The sequence below is a fragment of the Delphinapterus leucas genome, chromosome 2 (assembly GCF_059928025.1).
Source record: "Delphinapterus leucas isolate spDelLeu-1000000601 "Yukka" chromosome 2, BTC_Dleu_Yukka2, whole genome shotgun sequence".
Lineage (NCBI taxonomy): Eukaryota > Metazoa > Chordata > Mammalia > Artiodactyla > Monodontidae > Delphinapterus > Delphinapterus leucas.
Window position 1 is genome coordinate 32,960,712 of NC_143130.1, and position 15,425 is coordinate 32,976,136.

The 15,425-nt window shown below is 37.3% G+C and overlaps 1 protein-coding gene across 16 annotated transcripts in view; it reads right to left on the reverse strand.

Annotated features, from left to right (window-relative positions):
• The window catches only part of ZMYND11 (zinc finger MYND-type containing 11), a 139,071-nt gene that overhangs the window by 32,707 nt on the left and 90,939 nt on the right, over nucleotides 1–15,425 (reverse strand). For 12 of the 16 annotated variants that reach the window (XM_089906637.1, XM_089906640.1, XM_030763980.2 and 9 more), the window contains one exon: nucleotides 13,396–13,557. The exons of 3 other annotated variants lie outside the window; for them this stretch is intronic. In XM_089906637.1, coding sequence (XP_089762763.1) covers nucleotides 13,396–13,557 — 162 coding nt within the window. Of the gene's footprint in view, nucleotides 1–13,395; nucleotides 13,558–14,016; nucleotides 14,113–15,425 lie in introns of all 16 variants that reach the window. One more of the 16 variants, XM_022554627.3, reaches the window with a different exon arrangement.

Sequence of the window (15,425 nt, forward strand, 5' to 3'; positions counted from 1 at the left end):
AGGTATAACAGCAACCTACATCAGATTAGAAGTCTTGTAATACTATCTGTGGGGTCATGGTTCTTTTAATAGGTAACATATTATTCCGGTGAAATATACAACCAGCACTGTATGCAGTGCTGAAATATTACTTTAAGGCTCACTAAAAATTGTGCCAAACTAAGCAGGGTGGGAACACTCTCCTCTCTGGGTCTCCCATTGAATACCTCGAGCTCAACCAGGCAATGAGTGCTCTTGAAGCCGATGTCCACTAGTGCTGGGACGTCTGCAGTCACTTGAGAGGCGACGGTGGGGATGGGTGCTCACTGCATCCCCTGCAACATGGCTGCCCTGTCTCCAGGGCTGCTGTGTATTCTACACATGCACAGTAATATTTTTTTCTCATTTCTGCACTCTCAACATCAACCTATGAAGTACTTCACTGTTAGTTAGAATCCAACTCCTTTTGGTTTTAAAGCCTTAGAAAATAAAGCAATTCAATGTTTCTCTGTGGGTGAAATTTATGCAGTGCTAGAATCAGAATATCTCTACAGGCATACCTCATTTTATTGCACTTCGCAGATACTGTGATTTTTACAAATTGAAGGTTTGTGGCAACCCTGCATTGAGCAAGTCTATCGGTGCCCTTTTTCCAACAGCATTCGCTCACTTAGTGTCACTAGGTCACATGTAGTAATTCTCATAGTATTTCAGACTTTTTCAATATTACTATATTATTATATTTGTTACAGTGATCTTTGATCAATGATCTTTGATGTTACTATTACGGAACGATTATGACTCACTGAAGGCTCAGACGATGGTTAGCATTTTTTAGCGATGAAGTACTTTTTAATTAAGGTAGGTACCTTTTTTGACATAATGCTATTGCATACTTACTAGTTTAAACATAACTTCTATGTACATCCAGAAACCAACTAGTTTGTGCAACTAACTTGATTGTGATATTTGCTTTACCGTTGTGGTCTGGAACCAAATCTGCAATACCTCCGAGGTATGCCTGTATAGCTAAAATATCCTAACCAACTGGTTCTTTCTTTGAAATAAAAAAATATTGAAACTTTTTGAAACAGTAGGGAAAACCCTATTTTACTTTGCTTAAGTTTAGGTAACTGTGCATTACATTGTTCATGTAATTCCCGTTTAAATGAAGGTCTATTTTCAGTTCCTATTTCCTTTCCATAGAGAATCTACAAAATACATGGGTATTACGTGCTCTCAGAATGCTTTTACTTTGGTTTCACCTGTTTAAACATTTTTAGATTAATTGCTAATTTAGCATAACCATGTGCAGCAACATTTCTTTCTGGGAAGACTCCAAATGTACAGAGTTCAGGCCGAGGGCCTTAATTTTACAAAACTATAATAAATGATAAATTAGAGGATAAAAATCTGATTTTGTATCATGTTTAAATTTGCTTAGAGTAAGGTGCTAGAGTATCTCTCCTCTTCAGTGTGCAACTGAAAGTGGTGATATACGCTTAGGAAAGTGACTATATTTCAGCAAAATGTAAAAGGAAACAAGGGGGATGGATGACTTTCTGTGGCTAAATGGATGTGACCCACCCCCACCCTTCACAGCTCCAACTCTGGCAAAATATTACTACCTAGAAAGTCCCCTACACATTTTATAAAGTGCCACCCAGATTTAGGCATCCCACTTCAGTGCTGATCACCTCTGGTTGTGCATTAGAACCGCCTGGGGAAAGCCTCTAAAAAAACACCAATGTCCATTTATACAAAGTTCTGGAACAGGAACAACTTATCTGATGGACACTAATGACAGTGACGCCCATCTAGTATGGGGTGGGATTCAATGGTCATGTCGGTGGGACTTGGGTACAGAGCTATGTGTGCATTTGTCTATTTCTCAAGTGGCATATTCAAGACTTGTGCAAATCACTGCAATGTAAATTTTACCTCCAAGGGAAAAGCCACCACTGTCTAGGTGCCACCCAGAGATGGTGCTGACACTGATTTACAGAGGAGCCTGGGCACTGGCAGTCCTAACACCCCAGGTATTTCTCACAGGCAGTCCCGACTGAGAACCACTGCACAGCAACATAAGAGAGGCTGTTTCCTTACACAAACACATACAGTGGCCCAACTCGCCTCTGCTGCTGTCCCAAGAAGAGTCAAGAGGCAGAGCTGCGAAGCTGGCTTCTAAAGTGACACCAGATCTAGAAGCCTCTCTGCCTACTTGCTCACACTAACAGAAAGGCACCTCTCTTACGTTTCAACTATTTGTTGGTTCTCTTCAGTTAACATATTAAAACTTCAATCATTCTGGCTGTATAGGAGTCACCAAAAGAAGTTTCCTATCCAAGGAGGATTATTTTTTTGAAAGCCTCTATGTTACTTGTTTATTTTCTTACTTGCTGCCCAATACACCTTTTCTGGTGGCAGATATGGGATTCTACTGAAGATGTAGGGCAAGAACTGAAGTGCGTGTGAACACTCCAGTTGGTAGGTGTATCCAGGAGGCTGAGGGAGCCCACTTCCCACACGTGCAGGCTGAGGCACTTGCTCAGAGAAGGGAAGCAAACAAAAGAGAAGACCCTGAACAGATGCAAAATCTCTTCCAACAATTTGTAGGGACGAAGCACTTGTTATAAGATGCTTTCACATTTGCTAAACTTGTGGGCTTTCTTTTTAACACTTTCTGGTTATGATTTAGAGAGTTGGTATTTCACAAAGGAAATCAACAGAGCACACAGCTCCATCCAGGGCTGCACCCTAAGACTTCTAAGGACATCTTAGTTAGCATGTTGTGAGCTGCCTTATGTGACAGTCACAGCAGAGTTAGTGCCTGTCGGCCAAACCAGGACATTGGCGTGGCTTGAAAAAAGCCACTATAAGAGAAATGAAAGAGGTAGCTTCTAAGGTAAACACCATTCTGCTTGTAACATAACTAAGCAGATAGCTCTTGACAACAAGGTAAGAAAAAGAGAAAAATAGTGCTGTATAAAATCTGCAGATTATTTCAGATCCAATTCTTTCTCAGACTTTGAAGAACTGCTTTGCAGACCACAGAACTCCTCAGTAAAGGCCTTTTTGTAAGAGTGACAGCTCAGGATCCACCAGAGTGAAGCCCAGTAAGTGTTGGTAACTGTCCATATCACCTGGCAGCATACAGGAGTGGCTTTGGTCAATATCTACAAATAATAAAGAGCGAAACTTCCTATTACATGCCCAAAGTTGCTGCAACCATTGTTAGACAACAGAAATCACATGGCCAAAGCTGTGTTACAGAGGTGGATAAGACATCCACTAACCTAAGATGCACTTAGGTATATTACAGATAACCGAGGGGCTGCTTCCCTTTAAGGGAAAAATAATAGAAAATCTTGAATACCTTCTTGAGTAAGGAATTCTTAAGCCAGTTACAATAATGGCTGGATTACAGCAAATCAAATGAGTCTAGGTAGATACCACAAGACAAAACGTGAATAAAGTAATTCAGCCATGCTCAGTGCCTTACAGTGTTTTTTGGCTGGAAGCAGGTAGGAACAAGTTTTGATCCTGTCAAGGTCTATCCACAGCTGATTATTGATAATGATGCCCAAGCACCATTATTTGAAGGAACATTCAGGACTGAATAGTCTGGAATTTTCAATGTGCCCTAGAAACATAGGGCACTTCAGTTGTAGAAACATATTTTAGCAGAGAATTAACTTCTGGAAATACCACTTCTATACACCAAGTATCCAAAAGAAAAAAAGAAGTGTAAAATCAGAAATCCAGGGGTCTTTTCCTTAGATAATATATCTGTGCTGCTCACCTCGCCAAATCCAAGCTCCCAAGTCTGTTATTAACAAGGGCTTCCCACTTTCTTGGGGATTCCCAACACCCAAAATGTTCTTCCCACAGCAGGCTGGACCAGAGGCAGGCAAACTTCTGTGAAGGGCCAGATGGTAACTATTTTAGGCTTTGAGGACATTCAGTTAGTGGCTGTCTCGACTACTCAGCCCTGCCATTGTGGTGAGAAGACAGCTATAAATAATGCATGCGTTCCATGAACAGGGCTGTGTTCCAATAAAACGTGTAGATATTGAAATTTTAATTTCTTATAACCTTCACATGTCACAAAATATTATTTCTCTTTTTCTTCAACCATTTGAAAGTATAAAACCCGCCCTCAGCTCATGAGCAGTACAAAAACAGGTGGTGGGCTTGATTTGGCCCATGGGTCGTAGTTTGCCAACCCCTGGACTATAAGTTCTATGACAGCAGGGTCCATGATGGTCTAGTTCAGTGTTCTTTTGCCAGGGCCTCGTACAGTATCTGTCAAATAGTAAATACTCAATAAATACTACTTGAATTGAACTAATGGCAGTCATTACTAACCAACTTCATTGCCTACTAGAAAAAAACATTCCATGTAGTTGAACTCAACAATACAAGATCCTTCCAAAATGTGAAATACTTATTCACACCCAAGCTGTGTTAGCACATTCAAGCCACTATAAACCATTGTTAATGTACCATTTCACTGTCAGATGACCCCTAAACATGGCTGATGTCCTCTAACGATCAGAGGCTCACTTGATGTTAGTGAGCGTGCAGGACTCCTGAGCCTCAACCCCAAGGATGTGTTCTAAACAAGCACATCCAGTAATTCTGCTACAGATGGTCTCTGGGGCTTATTGGAGAAACACTAGTCTGCATATAAATTACCCATATTGTCAGAGGAACCAGGAAGCTCCAAGCTCTCCTCCATAACTATCTGTAATCAAAGAACAGAAATGAATCCCAATGCATTTTAGCTGCACATAAACTGCCTACGTTAAGGAAATCAGGGGCTCTGCAATATTCTCTATAACCACGTGTAATGCTGGAATACAAAGGAATCAAAGAATTTATAAGAAACCCAATATCTGAGATTTTAACAGTAGAGCTGGTCTGGTGGGAGTGGCCCCAAGCCCTACTATTTCTCCTCTGTACCACTGGGACCCCAGCAGCCCCTCAATGACAATCACTTTCTAGCACAGTCTTCTAAAAATATACCAATGTTCAGTCTTGTTCACCCCCAGTACTGACACACTGAAATCAAGTCTCCTCTACAAGAGCAGAAGAACAGAACACACCTGCTGCCAGCACCAGCGTAGGAACTTGGTTAAACACTTCTGCATTCGGAGTGCATGACTCCCTATAGCTCCATCCTACATCTCCCACGGTCAGTCCAGCAACAATCATTTTCACTTGAGTTTCTGGCACTAGTTTTTTGGTTTTGTTTTTTTTGAAACTTAAGTTAAAGAAACTTAAGTTTAAAACTCTCCCCTAGGCTGTCACAAATATGCCTTCTTACTCATAGGTAAAAGTTGAACTTGGAGGATAATTCAAACCACAAAGAACATGTTGAGGTGGATTCTTGGAGTGTGTTGGCAAACATGACTCTACTCCCAAGCACTCTCTACTTGAGAAGTTGCTCCTACTGAATCACTAATGCACAGGGTTTCCAGACTTCTTCATGGAGATTTACAAACAGCACTGAATGCTACTTCAGCTGTATCTATATTTATTAATTTTAACAGAGTCAACTCTTTGCTCTCTGATTGAGGCTGGGAGGTTTTGACTAAGTTCAGATGATATAATCAGCTTTGTATCTGCCAGTCCAGGGTGATTTACCAACTATTAAAGTATAGTCTCAAATTAATTCCACAAGTCACACAACTGACTGGTATTGTGAAAACATGGAGTATTTCTATATCCACTACATCCACATAGAAATTGCTATAATACTAGCTATAGAGAGAAGGGTGTTATGTTATTCTTGTTATGTCAGGAATTTTATCATTCAAAATTAAATTTACTTTTGGACATAACTTTAAGTTCTTTCGCAGCAGATTATAGGGATTTAAGAATAGGAAAGGGACATTCGAAAAAGTTCATAGAACACAGGTTGTGTCTCCTCGTTCCTTCCATCTTCTACCAACACTAGTCTTTAAAGAAAGAACAAGATTCAAAAGGCAGAGGGAGGACGGATTCTTCAATGGAGTAAACCTTTCCATACTCTCTTCTGAAAATAACTTACATGTCTCTGTTTTGGGGTCACGGAATGAGTATCATATGTTCTCTGCTTAATGAGGCTGACAACCAGCCAACATTACACTACCTACCTCCCCACTCCTTCCCCTACCTCCCCACTCCTACCTCTCCACCCCTTCCTCTCCGGCCTCATCACCTGCAGAGACAATAAAAGGAAATTGTGCGCACTTTGTACATATTTTCAGTACATCAATACTGGAAACACTAAATGAGCTTTCTATTTATCTAGATTAAGTTGTAACCATCTTGATGTAGGAACCAGTCCAACTATTATCTCTTTAATCCCTTATAGCTAAAGATAAAGCTCAATTAACATTTTTTAAAAGCCACCAAAAAGATACATCTCAAGGACAAAATACACCCCAAACATTTCACACTCACATCCAACACTTTCTGACTGTAACTTGTTAAATTCATCATGGGGAGGCAATGTAGAAAGTGTGGATTTTTTCTTTCTTGCTTGGCTCCAGGTAGTTTTATAAAGAGCTTATATAACAATACATGAGATTTTACAATTTTATATCCTAGATCCAATTTTAAAAATCCTTTATCAGGGCTTCCCTGGTGGCGCAGTGGCTGAGAGTCCGCCTGCCGATGCAGGGGACACGGGTTCGTGCCCCGGTCCGGGAAGATCCCACATGCCGCGGAGCGGCTGGGCCCGTGAGCCATGGCCGCTGAGCCTGCGCGTCCGGAGCCTGTGCTCCGCAACAGGAGAGACCACAACAGTGAGAGGCCCACGTACCGCAAAAAAAAAAATCCTTTATCAATGTTCCCATTACTTTTTCCTCTAGTAAAGCCGGGAATGAATACCAAAACTGCCTTATAAAGTAATTGGTTCAGACAAAGATCTTCTTAAAAATTAATTTTCTACTTTTGTGAGTATAAAAATAAGACCCCATTGTCTTTAAAAATTGTAAAAAAATTTGATTAATGTTCATTCGTAGCTTTTAATACTATGATTGTCTACATTTTTAAAAAACGCTTCTTCTATTTTATTTAAAAATCAAATCTCTACTCCAGAATTGATAATATGTATCTTGAAGGTAAAGGTACTTACTTTCAGGGTGAAAATATTAATAAACTTCCCACATTAAAAAAGGAAGACTAATCAGAAAGAATACAGTTTCACAGTAGATACACAGAGTAAAGAATATACGTTCAAAATATTTTCGTTTCGCATTTTGTCCTGTTTCACTCTTTACATTAAATGAGAATTCTCCTTAATTTTGAGATTTGAAAAAACTATACTGCCTACATACCCAAAAGAATGAAAAATGAATTCAGAAGTAAATTTCTATCTCCAGTTTCAAGAAATAGCTTTCATCAGGAGTCACAGTACAAATGACTCAAATATAACTTACCCAGAACTAAGTTAACAGTGACAGGTCAGTATGTACCCATGGTGACCTCCTAAATAGCAACTCAGTCTTGGTTTAGTTTTAGTAAACAGTTAAATTCCCTTGTTTTCAGTAGCTGTCTAACGAGTATACTATACCCCATGTGAAAAAAATATATAGTACCTGGGGATTAACATCCAATCTAAAAGTTAATTTTAAATGCTTTCTATAGACTTCTTTCTGTATATATCTATTAAGTTTCCTGTAAAATAGACATCTTCATTCTAAATATTTTAAGGAGAAGCTGCAGTAGTAGGGAGATTTTAGGAATAATTCCTACTAGTGTAGCTCCCTTCCTCGGATCTCCTTAGATGGCCTACTAGTCAAGCATCAGAGAATCAGGCACTGCAGATTTGGGAGAGCTTTGAGGATTAGATGTAGAACCAAAGTATTCTTAAATAAGTAAAATTCTCCCATATAAATTCTTCTTCATTTTCTTATCTACATTGTCTTGTGTTTCTGTATTTTATCAGTAGGCTAAGTTGATTCACCATACATCTGTACATTAACACAAATTTTAAAGTTTGTGACCCTTAAACAGAGAAAAATACCATATGAAACATTTGTGGGCAGACGAGTATTCTATAGTTTTAAAGACACACTGGAATAATATATCCCCTACCCAATACTTCGAATGGTATTTTTTTCTTTTGTGACTTAAGTTGATCCCTTCATATGTAAGTCACTACAAGTGCATCATAAACGGGATGTAAAGTGAACCAAAGATGTTAAGGATATAAATAGTAATACAACATTTTTATATTATAAGACAATTATAAAAGCCTAAGATATGGGTAAGGGAATAAGAGGTACAGACTACAATGCATAAAATAAATAAGCTACAAGGATATTTAGTACAACACAGGAAATACAGCCAATATTTATAACAACTAAATGGAATATAACTTCTAAAAATTGTGAATCACTATGTTGTACACCTGAAACACATAATATGTATGTCAACTATACCTCAATTAAAAAAAAAAAAATCTTTGGATGGATTTCACTGGAGCAGCACAGTGGACCAAATATGGAAAAGGAGGCAAGGAGGTCACTGCAGACTTCCCATTCTAGTACTTTCCATGGGAGCACAGTTCAGAGCCCTCCATTCTTCTCCCTAATGACAGATTTTAGTCCTAACATAAAATTTTCATTTATCTGAATTTGAAAGCAGTAACATGAATCTACAACTCCTTAAAGTTATAAAAACAAAATTCATTTATGTAAGGAACATGAACATATTAAAAGAGGATGGAGGAAATAGGGACCTTTCAAAATACTTTTGTCTCAGAATTGTTAGCCTGGAAAGTGCCAACTATTTTGTTTTGCTATACAGTTTCCCCTGCAGTTGATCTGATTTTTGGGAAGTACCAGCTTAATAGCAAACACAGCGCTATCAAATATTGTAGCCATTGATCTGTGCACTATACATTACATTACACCACACTGTAACTTACACAGCCACAATGCAGTGCTTGCTGTACAATCTGCTGTGCAGAGGAGGGGCGGCAGGGCGCAAGCTGGTTTATAACCTTCCTTTAGAATTCTTCCAAGTCGTAACTATGGCTTGATGGGGAGAACAAATGCCAGGCCACTCATGAGGCTGACATTTTATACCAAAATGTTTCTCTTGGACTACTACAGGCATTTAGATATGCAGTTATAACACTGCACTGTCTAATACAGTAAGTAGCCATAAGCCACATGTGCCAAACTGAAATCCAGTTCCTGGGTCTCCAAGCCACATTCAAGTACTCAACAGACACATGCCCAGTGGCTCCTACTGGACAGCACAGAGAGAACACTTCCATGCCCATAAAAAGATCTACCAGATAGCTATGATCTAAAAGGCAACATGGCACCAACCTTGGGGGTGGTCTTAGGGTTTCCTGTAAGATGTCACCTTGCCCATGTATTAAAAAACCCGAGTAGATATCATTCAAATAGTACCATGATGTTTACCAGCAGGGTTGGAGGCCAGCAAGTGTGCAGTGCGTGCATGCACGCACACACACATGTACATGCATAGCTGCACACACACGACACACAAATGCATACACACATGTATACACACAACTCTGACATGCATACACACATACACATTCACACACAGACATACACTGCATACACGTATGCTCACAGGCACACACGCACACACACACAGTCTTGTGCACACACACAGGCCTGCCTTCTGCAATTACAGCATCAAGGAAAAAATGACTGTAACCTGCAAACCATATAAATGAAAATGAAGGAATATTAAAATGAGATATCCACTTGGAGCCTATCAAATTGGTAACAAAAAATTGGAGAATACTTTCAATGTTGGTATAAATGGGTATAATCTTCTGAAGGACAACTTGGTGATATTTTTAATCACAAACTGAAATGTGCCTATCCTTTAAGAATTCCACTTCAATGAATTTATTTATCCTGTGAAGGCAATCAAACAGAATTAGGTAGACATATGTAAATTAATTCTCTTTTTTAAACATATAACTGACTACATTTTGTTTAGAAGATATATCCTTTAGGCAAATAAAATCTCTAAAGCAATTTTCACTTAAAAGTTATGGTTTTCTCTTTTTCTGGAAAATTCATGGCTATTTCAGGAATATAAAATTCAAATATATCTAAATATAACAAAATATAAATTTCAGTTTCATACAGAAATAAATTATTATAAGCAGACTGCTCTTCCAGGTGTAAGGGGGGCACGATCCCAAACACGGTGGTACTGGTGTCCCATCCCCCACCCACCCTGACAGGTGAGTTTCAGTGCAGTGTTGCTTGTCAGACAGCACATGGAAACAACATAAATGTGCATCAGGGAAGCCCTTTCACACTGTAGAAAAAAGATGTCTGGGACATTGTTGAGGAAGCAAACTGGCTATGATCCAGCAGTGTATGTAAGCCATCAATCCATCCAGTTACACAGATGGATACAAATGGATGTGCATGTGCGCACAGAGAGGTCTGTGAGCACATTCACCTATGATGCAGTTGCATTTCTGGGAATTTTATTTTTTTGCTTTATCCTCCTCTAAATTATTTGAATTTTTTTTTTACAGTAAACTTTTAAAACAGTAATTTAAAATTCTTTTTTATTTTCAATTAATAAGAGTTCTCAGTAACAGGAGTGTGAAACAGGACATTACTTGAACTTTTTTCAAAGCAAAATGCTAATCTGATATTCATAGGCTCTATTTCAATAACAATCTACTGTACTTGTAAAACAACAGTTTAATTACTGTTTAGAAAGGCATACATTCCAAAGAAATATCTTCAGGGTTCTGAGATTCTTGAGATTTATTATGAAAACTGAAAAAACTATTCTAAATTGAGAAAAATTCCCATCATTGCCTTCTTAAGATATTTTGGAATTCATCAGATATATGATATAAAGTTACTTGAGCTGAAGTGAATCTGGTAACAGCTCACAGCTGGGTGAGAGGTAACCTATTCAATGCTGTAAGGGACAGAGGTTATATAAAAACAAGTCTTCTGACCAGTATAGAGTATTAAAAATGTTTTCATCTTCAATTTTATATAGCAGTGATTGGCTTCTATCCTGTACTGAAATTTGGCCCTTGCATCTTATCTTCAAAATTCCTCATTAGTAAATCTAATTAATATATATTCTTTCCAAACATTAATTTCAAAGAAAAGTAGAGAAGTCATTATGCTGACTTGGAACCATAATTTTTAAGTTTCGGTCTATAGACTTAGTTCTCTTAGTCCAAGAATATTTAAATCTGGTCAGTCACTCTCATGTTAGATTATTAAAAACAGCTTTACTGGAAGTCTTGACACATCGTTTAAAAAAATAAATTAACCCAAAACCAACCAAAAAAGATATTTAAAATTCTCTTAGAATCTCAAGGTTATTATTATCCCTTTTCTCAGGAAAGAAACTGTTAGCACTTATCCTTTTCTTGAACATAACAATTTAAAAAATAGAACAGATCTAACATAGAAATAACTATCTCTTTGGAATTTTTAAAGCTCAAGCTAAAACTCACCATCCCCAACCCAGACACAGGCTTTTTGAGTCTAACGAAAGAGTAGCTCACAGTCTATGAAAGGAATATGTGAATCACAATTTTTTATTGACTCACAGCATCATTTCAGTAAGCATAATTATATCACAATGTGAAAATATCTAGCCTGACAAAGACAAAAAGAAAACCAAAGGAAAGAAGAGAAAGGCAGGATGGGATTGGCTAAGTTCTACTTTGGCTATCACTTTTCTGTGTGAGCCAGCAACTCACTGAAATTTAAAATTTTTCATCTTATCAGTAAAGAGTAGAGCAAACACATTTAGAAAATGGAATCTGACTACTTGATAGTGAATTCTGATGGAGAAAGTATTACACATTTTCTTCAAAGGTATAAATGTTCAACTTCCATTCTTCATGTAAGGAATATAAAACATCTACCATCACGTTTAACCCAACCTCAAAAATCCCAGTGTTTTTGTTTAAATTCTTTACTATGAGAATATGAACTAAATATTAGATATTAAAAAGCTATGGCTATAAAGACACAGGTGTGTCCAGAATTGTATTTCCTAAGTCCCTGAGTCCCTATTATTTGATCAGTGACCACACCTCTTTTATATTTTCACTACATTAATGCTTTTGTTCTTCAGATCTCATTAATTCTTTACTTCCTCTAGTGTAAATTGTTACCAAAAACCAGGAGATATTTACTGGTAAAACACAAATCCATGAGAGTAAATTATGAGTATTAATGCAGTTCCCACACGACCAATAACACTGATTTCTTGTAGCCATTGTAATTCTTGCAGACCTCAAAGAGGTCTATACCTTGAGGCCTGACACTGATTTATTCAGACCTAGGGATTTACCACGACTTACCTAGCATTTAGGCATTTGATTACAAGTCATCATTACACATTTTTAAAATGCAATCCCTATGGTCTTTTTTTTCTCTGCCTACTGAATATGTACAGTAGTGCTGTTAAGAAACATACCAAGGTAATACAAAGCCACAGACACTAAGGGAAGACTAGAATGAACACTGTACTTTGCTCATCGTGCTGGCAAATGAGCCAGGAAATTTTTAGCTGATACCAAAGAGGAGATAAAGACAAAACTTTTTTTGGACGAATAAATGAGTATTATAAAACATATTCACCAACAGGACTCATGAGTAATCTGGGCAATTTGCATGGTTCCAAGTAAGTATCTTAACAATTTTAAGTACAAAACAATAGAAGTTCCAATCAAATAATTCTCTACTGATCACCATCAATGCCATACATAATGTAGTGTTTAGGCATCTCACATCACTCATATACACACATACCACATCTGCAACCAACAAGCACAGCCATGTATACTTTTCAACGGGGAAATAATATGAATGAAAATAATTGTGGGAAGTACCTATTTTACCTACCAGACTATGTCATTTTGTAGAATTCTTTATATACAACTGTTCCATCCCTCCACCCTCCAAATAAAAGAAATAAACTAACCCATGATATGACAAAAAATAAAGGCAACATTACATGGATATAAAATGGGAAGTAGATACAGAACGTTTCCAACAATGTGCCTTTTGCTACCTGTGTTTTCTGAGAAGCAGAGGGGACTGACTGAACAGACCTTGGCATGGGAGAGTGGTTCTTGATTCCTAAAGGCTATCCATTAAAGAGTCACACAATCCAGAGGGAATTGTAAAGTAAGAGAAAAGAGTATATTTTTACATGATTGAAACTTTCTAAAATCCATACCCTGAATATGTGTCCTGGGATATTCATTTATGAGTGTTCTATGTTCATTAACCAACATTGCAGTAGATAACCCCCACCCTCCAGTACTTTATCCATTAACCTGGCAAGACCACCTGGGATATCTTTGTGCAGCTATTATTAATGAATTCCACCCCTCTGACCAGCACATTAAAGCTCATAGGTACTCACCCTGCAAACTGGGCACTGCCAGTGACTACTGCTGTCTCTAAGCCTGTACTCATCAGACAAACACTTGGAATGATACACACGAAAACACAGGTCACATATCAACACCTCTCCAGGCAAATGGCATTCAAAACAATACCAGTCATGATTTTCTGTTTCCCAGTCCTACAAAAAATACAAAATAGTTTCGTATGACATTTTGTCAATATCTGCAATGACTAAGAACAAAATTGAAACTAAAGTCCATCAGAAGTTAGGCATTATAAACAATTTTAGACATTTACTGTGTTAAAACAAGAGGGAAAAAATACCTAGAAATTTGCTTCTTTAAATTTTTAGTTCTCTCCTAAACATATTAATATTCAGAAATATCTTAAGGTGATCTGATAACAAAACCAGTCCAAAATGAAATAAGTCCAAAGCCAATCCCAGTTCTAACATTATCTTTCGTTTTTATATAGTCTATGGGATAATTTCTTCAGTAAATGGAATACCCCAAAGCAAGATCTATAACTTAGTATTTCAAATAAACAAACCTCTGTTTTGTTCTGATTTTTTAAAAATATACTAAGTACTTAGCATACTTTGGGAACAGAGAGAATAGTAATAAATGGTGATGCTCACTATTCTTATCTTCTCATCCATGGTATTGGATGCTTTATTGAAAATAACCATTAATCAGAATGTCCATGTTCTGATAGGTTGTCAAATTTTCAGGGTCTGTTGAATTTGGAAAAATAAATTGAAAATGTGAAACTAAAGGTTTAATCACATTCTCCAAAGGACATTACCACAAAAAAAAAAAACAAAAAAGGAAGCAGGCTTATTTTCTTATTGGGACTATTCCTGGAAATAAAAGACCATAACTGCAGGTATACAGGTTTCTTCAACATTTTCTTTTTTGTTACACTCTTTTTTTTTGTACAGCCAGTACCATTTAAACACAAACAGGAGAATAGTGTAAGCTCCCTTAATTTGGAATTCATTCTTCATAAATATCACTCTTAGCTTTTATCAAAAAATACCCCTGTTAAGAGTGATGGATTAATTCTCAACCTTCTTTTGTAGATGTGGTGGTTACATGAATAAGGGTTAAACCCACATTTAGTGTTATCAAGGCCACTTCCCAATGGGGATCTTGAAATTTCAAACTTGGATTCTGCCATCATTTTTCTTTTTATAAATCACTGTCTACTCTGCTTCTGGGAGAGAGCAGCTTTTTCATTCCCTCTTACATCAATAACTCCCCCAATAAATTGGCTTCGATAAAGCACTTGTCTAGTAAGCACTGACTCACTGGCACCTAAGGTTCAAATGTATTACTGCTTGACCATATGAGAAGGCTACGTCTGTCTCTCTCCTTCAAAAGTGAAGGGAGTTGCTACTGTTCTGAAATTCACACCTTCCAATCTACGTTCAGAGTCATGGCTAAAGTACATTAGTAAGTTCTACAAAAATGTAAACTTTTTGGTTTGCTTTTTAGTAAGAAATTGGTGGTCTTTATCAACCAAAGTAATAAAGAAAAAAGCATGACCATTTTTAGTTATTTGCTGCAGATGTATAAACTCTGGAGATTGTGGAGGAATAATTTCAGTCAGACTGCTTAAAAAATCGTAAGATACTGATTTGACAGAAAACCCTAATCTGTGCATGGTAGGAAAAAATCTCCCCCAAAAAGTTTGACACAGTGATGCCACAGAGACACAGTAAGTTGTGGTGCCTGGCTGTACTAAAATAACAATCATTGGTGTACCCCTTTCACAGAGCTCATAAGTAAGCTGCATTTTAGCTCTTTCAATGTTTGTATCAAAAAACCATTGATGATCTAGGTTTCAATGGAGATAAGATTTTTTTTAAATTAACTCTTCCCAAGTTTAAAACAAAGGATTTCAGAATATTTTCCTCGTATCTGTTCAGAAACATCTTAAAGGATTTTCGTGGCTTATATATACTCATTATTAACAAAAGAAACTGCCATTCTTCATCATTTGAATTTTTTTACATTAATTCATCTTCCTGTGATTCTCAAAATG